This window comes from Anas platyrhynchos, chromosome 5, assembly GCF_047663525.1.
Source record: "Anas platyrhynchos isolate ZD024472 breed Pekin duck chromosome 5, IASCAAS_PekinDuck_T2T, whole genome shotgun sequence".
Lineage (NCBI taxonomy): Eukaryota > Metazoa > Chordata > Aves > Anseriformes > Anatidae > Anas > Anas platyrhynchos.
The window spans coordinates 10,788,303-10,796,914 of record NC_092591.1 but is presented as its reverse complement, the minus strand read 5'-3'; the positions used below and the strand labels follow the sequence as shown (position 1 = coordinate 10,796,914).

The 8,612-nt window shown below is 45.9% G+C and overlaps 1 protein-coding gene and 1 non-coding gene across 3 annotated transcripts; both read left to right on the top strand.

Moving 5' to 3' along the window:
• Positions 1-962: 962 nt before the first annotated feature.
• On the top strand, positions 963-8,394 carry EIF5 (eukaryotic translation initiation factor 5). 2 transcript variants are annotated; one of them, XM_038180244.1, is made up of 12 exons: positions 963-1,105; positions 1,295-1,490; positions 3,490-3,769; positions 4,042-4,123; positions 4,370-4,542; positions 4,904-5,015; positions 5,598-5,737; positions 6,185-6,343; positions 6,556-6,717; positions 6,992-7,156; positions 7,396-7,530; positions 7,996-8,394. In XM_038180244.1, the coding sequence occupies exons 3-12, from the start codon at positions 3,698-3,700 to the stop codon at positions 8,086-8,088; spliced, it is 1,293 nt and encodes a 430-aa protein (XP_038036172.1). In that variant the 5' UTR covers positions 963-1,105; positions 1,295-1,490; positions 3,490-3,697; the 3' UTR covers positions 8,089-8,394. The 2 variants fall into 2 exon arrangements, with proteins under 2 accessions (XP_038036172.1, XP_071894349.1); XM_072038248.1 differs by having other exon boundaries at positions 1,085-1,105; positions 1,253-1,490.
• On the top strand, positions 5,265-5,388 carry LOC113843924 (small nucleolar RNA SNORA28). The gene has a single exon (XR_003497869.1). It is a non-coding gene; the product is annotated as a small nucleolar RNA SNORA28 (small nucleolar RNA).
• Positions 8,395-8,612: the final 218 nt, after the last annotated feature.

Below are 8,612 nucleotides of genomic sequence, written 5' to 3'. Positions count from 1 at the left end.
ATCTTTGTTACCTCTTTCTCCCTATACACCCACGTAGCCATCAAGAGGCTTCCCAACATTGTTCACTGAGCCAGTGACAGGAACTGGAGTCTTCTTGTTCTGCCTGGCAGCACTGAAAGAGGCAAGAGCATTGATTGATCGCTTGGTAGGTAAAGTTTAAAAAAGCTCTTTGCCAACATCATTTATGTTCTGAAACACCCAAAATATGCAATCCTGTCATACTGGAGGGCTGAAGATGGAGGTCGTGGAGGGAATAGAGCACCAAAAAGGACCCATGTTCCTGATTTTAAAACATATAAATCCAAAGTTGCTTTATCTAGGGTGCCGATTACGCTAAGGAGGGCTGGCAACGTTTTATATTGAGAGCTGAAGCTAGGTGCATGCAGGATTTGAAGTATCCTTTGTAAGAGGCAAAGGTAGCCCCGGCACTCGGAGGTATGCAAAGCTGAGTCGCTGTGACAGGGACAATAAATAGGCCTTTTCCTGCACACGAAAGCAGGCCATGCAGGAAAAAAACACAACGCATTCAGCATTTTAATTGTTTAGAAGCGTTTGTAACACCAATTAGCTGCCGCGATGCCAAGCTGCACCCCCCCAAATTGTCATTCCTCCAGCATTGCAGGTCGCGCTTCCCAACAAACCACGGCCTGCCCAGAGCACCCTGCCACGAGGGCCGGGGCCTTTTTGTGTGGAAACAGAGCCGGCAGAAGGACCAGGGCCCTTCCATCGGGGGTCTGTGTGTTTTTGGGGGCGTTTTTGGGGGTGCTTGTGGGGGACACGCTTAAGGGGAAGGGGCCGCGGGAGGCGCGCAGCCCCCGCCTCAGCCCGCCGCCCCTCAGGGCGATCTCGCGAGAGCCGCCCCGCGTAGACGCGATGTCCTTTGGGGCACTGACGGGGGGGAGGGCGGGGGGAGGGCAGCAAAGAGAGGGGCGGTTTGATTGACGGCGAGACGAACCAGTGAGAAAAGGGCACGGCGAGCCCCGAGCCAATAGTTTCTCCCCGGAGCGAGCGGCGAGCCAATGGGGGGGACGGGGGGGCGGGGCGCGCCGCTGGCTGATTGATCCCAGCTTTGGCGTTGTTCAGTCAGAGCGAGAACATTCTAGAGGTGAGTACGGGGCAGCCATTGCCGGGGTCCCGTCAGCCGCCCCCTCCTGCCTGAGCTGCGCGCCGCCGGCCGCCGCAGCTCCCTCCCCCCTTCCCTCTTCTCCCCCCTCCTCCTCCTCTTCCTCCTCCTCCCCCCCTCTCCTCACAGGTGCCGCCGCTAACGATGCCCCTGGTTGTGTCTTGCCCGCAGATCGCCCGGCACTGCTGCCCCTGCTGAGCACGCCCGCCTCAGGACGCCCGGACCCGGAGGCTGCGGAGTCCGCCTCCGCCTCCTCCTCCTCCGGCTGGATATAAGCGCCCCCACGGCCTCGTTCTCCTCGCACAATCGGCTTCGTCGCAGCCCGGGGCGAGCAGCGTTGGGTTTATGTCTTTATTGGACGAAAACGGTGAGCGCTGAGGGGCGAGGAGGGGCCGGGGAGGGCGGCTGGAAGGGACGGGGTCGTTGCGGGGCTGGGGGCGCCGCGGTGTTGACGGGGCGGGGGGGCGAATTTATTTAACAAAATACGTAGGATCTTCCTAGAAATGAAGATATAGATACCTCAAACAACGATTTATCACCCTTTATATTTTTTATTCGATATTTTTTTAATTTTGGGCGCGGATTATTCCTTTGATCGTGCCCCCCCCAGCTCCCCGCGCCATGCGACGAGACAAAATGGCGGCGGCTGGGCCGCGCCTCCCCGTGCTGGGGGGGTTGGGGCTGGGAGGGGGGGCGCTCGTTTTGGGGGGGCTGTGCCGCAGTCACAGCCCCACGGAGGGGGCGGGGGGCGCCCGATCGGCAAGGGTAAGCCCCGAGGAAGGGGAGGGAGGCTTTGGGGGCGGCTGGGGAGCTTCCCCCCTTGGTAGGGAGCGCATGCGTGGCTGGAGGTGACACCCACACCTCCCCCCCGGTTTTCTCCGGGGCTGACTCAGTGCTTAATTGCTGCATTTATGAGTCATCGCAGGCCTGAGCGGGGCGGGGAAACGGGGCTTTGAAGCTGGGAGGCTGTCTGCCTTCCCGCTTCTTGGGCTCTGCACAATAAATACAGGGGGTGTGTGCTTGGGATGAGGTGGCTTAGAGACCAGGAGAGGGAGCTTTAGTCTACAGCAGACAGACAAAAGCTGTAATATGGAAGGAGGGGAAACCACGCATTCTAAAAAGCTCATGCTCGGTCACCAAGATACCGGCTTCCTCAGTGCCGCTGCAAGCACGCGGTCGGATCACATGGTGGCTCTTTTTTAGACATCCTGGGGAAGGAAGCCTCGTGCTTTGAACAAAATCAGCGGTGCAGTTTTTGCTGAAGGGTAAAACTGCATCGGGGCTAATGTAGAATACATGGCATATGCAAAGCACACTTCTCGTGAAAGGATTTGTAAACCTGACCAGAGGGACTCGGACTGTGTGGGATCGATAGGCACGCTCTTACACATTAAATGCTAAGGAGGCTATTTTCGTGTGTCAACACATCTGCCATTAACGATAACGTGATGACGTGTCAGAATAACCATGCTGTAGTCAGGGCTGCCTGTCTAGTCAACTTAACCAGTTGTGGTTTACGTAATGTTAGATCTGATTATAGGGACACGTGTTAATTTAAATATGTAAATACTGCTTAAGGCAACTTTAATAATAGGATTCATCCTCCTTCCCCTTCCTCCTCCCCCTTCCCCCAAGAAAAAAAAAACTGGAAAAGCTGCTGCACTGCTCTGTACCTCTGCATTGCTAGGCTTTCTACAGTGAAGCAACTTATGTCAGACTTTATCAGGCTTACTATTAAGTCAAAACTCAACAGAAGCTGCTATGAGAATCCATAAGTGAGAGGGAGAATTACCTAATTTTCAACTCTTTTCTACTCCGATCCAAAAAACTGGTAAGCCACGTAAAAATTATATTGGGCTAGAGATTGCTGCTGCTTCATCTTACTGACATTTCTCAACGTTCTGACGGGCTTCGGTTTATGTAATAGGCTCATGCTATGATGTGAAATCTGAAACCGTTCCAGATTTTTCTCCCACTTCTCTCTCCCCTGCAGCCTGAAACACACCACGTGACCCTGTCAGTGCGAGAGCCATTGGTTTTCCTAAATTGAGCAGTGTTCTTTCCCTTCCTTATTGATCACAGCACTCCTTCAGGAGTTAATTGTGCAGACAGTATTCTTAAGCTGTTTAGTGGTTTGGGGGTTGTAAGAAAGGTGGAAAGCTGTGTGGTGTAGGTGAGGCAGAGTTCCTCGGCAGTACAATTCAAGGCTATTGTCTTCTGTTTCACAAGTTCATGAAAGCCACAGCATAACGAGCTCTACTTCCCCTTCCCAGAAACAGAGTCCCAGATATAGCTTTATAGTAAGATTTCATTGGTGTACATAAAGATAAATTTCACTTTTTTTTTCTGTTTATTAACACTTGCAGAGCTGTTGCGCAGCCACTGGTACCTGTATTGGGGAAACATAGCATACAAGCAAGAACCTTACAGCCTCAGTGGCGAAAATTTTTTCATGTCAGAGACCGAGAACTCTTGCAGTCGTTTATGTCATCCCGTCTTCTCCAGACAGAAGATACCAAAAAACTGCAATCAAAGATCTCTTCATCTTATTGATAAAGCTACTAATAAGGCAAAATGTCTGTCAACGTCAACCGCAGTGTTTCAGATCAGTTCTATCGCTACAAAATGCCCCGTCTGATTGCCAAGGTAACTTACTAACCACTGGTGGTGAGTAGGTAGGGTGTCGGGTTAGTTGTTCTTCATGTAGCAGAATGGAGACAGTGACACTGAGCTTAGCCAATGGTAGGGAGGGGGTGACTGCATTTTTCTGTCCAGAGTAAGTGTGCATTAACTCGTCTTAAGAAGACACTTCAAAGCAGAACGTAGATGTAGTTAAATTAGAAGTATACATGGGGTTGGGCTGTTGTGGTCATTTAAACTTAAAAGACTTTTTTTTTTTTTTTTTTTTTTTTTTTTAGGTTGAGGGCAAAGGAAATGGAATAAAGACGGTTATAGTCAACATGGTTGACGTTGCAAAGGCGCTTAATCGGCCTCCAACGTGTAAGTAGTCTGCAGTGACACAGCGTTTTTTTTTTTTTTTTCAAGGCTTTCACTTTCGTTTGAAGTGATAAATAGGTAATAAAGTACTAATATTCTTTCAAGATTTTTAAGAAAAAGCGATTAAGGAAGAAGTAATGATCAGGAAGGAGCAGTGGCTCCTAGAGTAGATATACTGACAGTTCAATCAACAACAAAGACCCAAGGACTCCATTGATTATTATGATTTTTTTTCTTTTTTTTTTGCAGATCCTACCAAATTTTTTGGTTGTGAGCTGGGAGCACAGACCCAGTTTGATGTTAAGAATGACCGTTACATTGTCAATGGATCTCATGAGGCGAATAAGCTGCAAGACATGTTGGATGGATTCATTAAAAAATTTGTTCTCTGTCCTGAGTGTGAGAATCCTGAAACTGATCTGGTGAGTGCTCTCTGTATTAACAGTACAGAAACACTGCATTGATGTTTGTGAAGGTGGTGCAATGTTAAAAGCTGATTCAGATACCAATTGAGAGAAATCCAGTGACTTCTCTTTATTAGTTTAGTTAATTTCTAATTCTAATATCTAGTGAAATTAAGAAATCTAAAACCCTCTTCAGGTTTTAGATTTACGGTCCTGAGCTAAATTGCTATGTTTAAACTCAGCTTTGTTAGGGCTGATTAAAAGCATGTAAATCTCTGGATTAATGGTATGGAGATGATAAAGTAAATAGCAGGTCTAGTCTTTAATGTATATCTGTTCTCTAAATAGTATTTTAACTGGAGCTTGTTCTCTCTTACAGCATGTCAATCCTAAGAAACAAACTATAGGTAACTCTTGCAAAGCCTGTGGCTATCGAGGCATGCTTGACACAAACCATAAACTCTGCACGTTCATTCTCAAAAACCCACCTGGTAAGTGTGTTCCTGTGTTTGTGGGGAGGGCGTGTGGTAAAGGGAACCTTTTTGGTGTCAGTGCTGTTAAGTAAAAAGAGCAAATGATTGGTATCTAACAACTGTAAAACTGCTCTGGTGTACTGCTAGAGTACGTTTGTGGGTTGGGATGAAGTATATCAGCAGGTGCTCACTGCAGGTTTCCATTTAAGACCACACGAAGTGGAAGGCTAGTGTAGTTAACATGAACTGTAATGGAGTTGTTTTTGCAAGCAACACTCTGTGGTAAGCATTTGGTTGCCTGCTGCAATTTAAGCTTGCTAAATTAGAAAAGTCTAACCTATTCCGGGGATCTCTGCTTCGTGAGGTCACTTGTTATATGGACTTGAACAGCCTTACACCAGGATGAGAAACAAGACTTCCACTAGAACCATGGCTTTAAGAGCTGTGTAGATTATCTTGTGAGCGCACCTGGAGACAGGTACTGTGCATCACCTGCTGTGAATAAAAGAATCTGATTCAGTTTACCTGGGAATTAGCAGAGGTGCTGTTGCAGGGTATCTATGAAATCGAGAAAGCTAATACACTAACGTTCACTTTCAGAAAGTGGCGACACTAGTACAGGGAAGAAAGAAAAGGAGAAGAAGAATAGAAAAGGCAAGGACAAAGAGAATGGTTCTGTGTCCAGCAATGAGACACCTCCACCCCCACCACCAGAGGAGATTACTCCTCCACAGGTTGTGGTAAGTAGAAGGGAATATGGGCAGATGAGGGTGTATGGTGTCAACATCACCAAAGTGGTACTATAATAAGCCAACTGCTGCAATAGAATTATCCCTGCACATCTGTTACAGTAGCTTTACCAACTTTTCAGTATATGTGCTCCTTGCTGAGTGACAGCTGCATACTTTTTACTCCTCACAAGATTTGGATTGTATCTAAATGACAGTAGGAGAGAGTAGTGAGGCATGGCACAGTAACTGCAGATGTCTACAAATGCACACCTAGTCTCCTTTTAGTCTCCTCTATCAATCCTTTCTCCGTCTCTGACTAGCTGATCACTGTGTAACATTTTCCTTCTATAGAGAAGAGTCAGAACTACTCCTAAGAATGATCTCAGAACTGTATCTAGAGAAAACTCAACTGATTAATAAGTTTGTGGTAACACTGCGAATCTGTTTTGTTTCTAGGAGGAGGAAGATGATGATGATTGGGGTGAAGACACAACAGAAGAAGCCCAGAGGCGTAGAATGGATGAAATCAGTGACCATGCAAAGAACCTCACACTTAGTGAAGACCTGGAAAGAACAGTGGAGGAGAGAGTCAACATACTGTTTGATTTTGTGAAGGTGAATATTTATTTATTCACTGTTCAGCTGTAGTTGTGTAGAATGCTAATAAGGAGATGAAAGGCAAGCTGCTTTTACACACACGCAGTGGAGTTTTAGGGCTTAAACTCGTACAAAAGTAGTGGTTCGACCATTGGTCAGGAAGCGGAGTTCATTGGAGTGTTAATGCAAGCTCCAGTGGCTTTAAAACATGTATTTGTTCTATCTTCTAGAAAAAGAAGGAAGAAGGTGTCATTGATTCTTCTGACAAAGACATTGTAGCAGAAGCAGAGAGACTGGATGTGAAGGCCATGGGCCCTCTAGTTCTCACTGAAGTCCTTTTCGACGAAAAAATTCGTGAACAGATAAGGAAATACAGACGTCACTTCCTTCGTGTAAGCAACCTCTTGTTCTGCACTCAATGTAACAACTTGCGTGTTTGGGATAACTACTGGAGTCAGTTCTGGATTGCTTTACTAGGGGAGGGATGGCTTTATTGCAGTTCTTAAACCAGTACTTCCCAGCTTGGGAAAAGTGCTGGGAGGAATAATAAGAGCTGTTGTAGATTTTGCTGCCTCATTGAGCTGTAAGCAGAAGCAGCAACTCATTCTAGAGAAGAAGGCTAACTTAACCTGCTCTTGCTTTTCTTTTTTCTCCTCACCATTGTAGTTCTGCCACAATAACAAGAAAGCTCAGAGGTACCTCCTCCATGGCTTTGAGTGTGTGGTAGCCATGCATCAGTCTCAGCTTATTTCTAAGATACCACATATTTTGAAGGAAATGTATGATGCAGATCTTCTGGAAGAAGAAGTCATCCTTGGCTGGGCAGAAAAGGTGAGTGGTGGTACATAATGTGCCATGTATGTTTTGCACCTGCTTCTGCCATTCTGGTCAAGTCTTTTGGGCAGATGTCTTCAAACAGTCACCTACTTTAGCATGGTTATCTGGGAGAAATGTCTTTAAAAAATGGCTTGTTCAAGGTAGCGGGGTGAGGTTAGGCTTGGTGTATTTCAGTATGATCTGATACAGATTGGGCTTAAATACTAAAGGGATTTGTATACTTGGTCTTTCAGGCCTCAAAGAAATATGTCTCAAAGGAGCTTGCCAAAGAAATCCGTGTCAAAGCAGAACCATTTATTAAATGGCTAAAGGAAGCTGAAGAAGAATCTTCCGGTAATGAAGAAGAGGATGAAGATGAAAACATAGAGGTAGGAAAGGCTTGCCTCCTGTAATCCTGGAATTACACTGCTCTGTATAGTTCAGGGCACTTTGTTTTAGTACGCTGTAAAATAGCTCACTTAAAGTATTGCTCTGCATGTTGGCAAGTATGAAACCTTGAGTTTTAGAAGAGCCTGGAAGGAGGTGTTAGTAAAGCTGATTAAGGAAGAAATGGCTGTTTTTCTTACAGTTTAGACCTAGGTTAAATTTGGTAGCTGTATGCATGCATGTTTGTTCCTCTCTGTATTGCTTGCTCCTGGTTGAAACCCTGCTTCTTAAAGACGTGAACGTGCACCTCTAGTTGCTAAAGACAGGTGTGTTTGGGAGGACTCACTTAGGAATTCCTGACAGACAAGGGCAACAAAGGATGTTAGCAACTCCTGATATTAAAGACAAAGTATTCCCTAGCACCCCCTGCCATTAAGTGCTAACAGGTAAATCTCTTGTCTTCACAGGTGGTGTACTCTACAACTGCCAGTGTCCCTAAAGTTGAAACTGTGAAGCCTGCAAACAGTAAAGATGATGACATTGATATTGATGCCATTTAAAGTGATGCAACATAGCTTCCAGCATAATCAAACTTCTCTGCGTTTTCTGCCAGAAGTGTGACTTGTATGTGCGCAAGCTGAAATGGCGGCTTAACATCCTGCTACTCTTTGTACTCTAAAATGTATCTTTTTACTGTGACTGGTCTTGTGTAACTAAGCCTAATACCAAGGAGTCAGCACGTCGGTGAACGGCTCTAGTTTGCAAATGGCATGTTCTATTTTGTTTTTCTAACTTGTGTTGGACACATACTTGGAGCACATTTATACAGTTGTGGAAATAAAGGATTTGGTTTTGGTCAATCTTCACTCAGGGCTCCAAGCTTTGTTTCTTTTCCAAGTAAGTATACGACTTGGTGCAACTTACATCATGGAATCAACCCTGCAGTGGGGCTAGGTGTGACAGCTCTGCCTTGGACTGAAAAAGTCAAGTTTGAGAGAAAGTTACTTAAAAAACACATGCTTGGCACAAGTGCTTGTTTACTATGTGAATAATTCATTAAATGGGTTTCAGTAGTCTGACAAGT

What these genes read in the sequence shown, in the direction of transcription:
- EIF5 (XM_038180244.1), top strand. Translation starts at nt 3,698, where the DNA reads ATGTCTGTCAACGTCAACCGCAGTGTTTCAGATCAGTTCTATCGCTAC. An exon ending in AGAATCCTGAAACTGATCTG is followed by an intron (nt 4,543 to 4,903) that starts GTGAGTGCTCTC and finishes TCTCTCTTACAG; the next exon opens with CATGTCAATCCTAAGAAACA. An exon ending in TACTGTTTGATTTTGTGAAG is followed by an intron (nt 6,344 to 6,555) that starts GTGAATATTTAT and finishes TCTATCTTCTAG; the next exon opens with AAAAAGAAGGAAGAAGGTGT.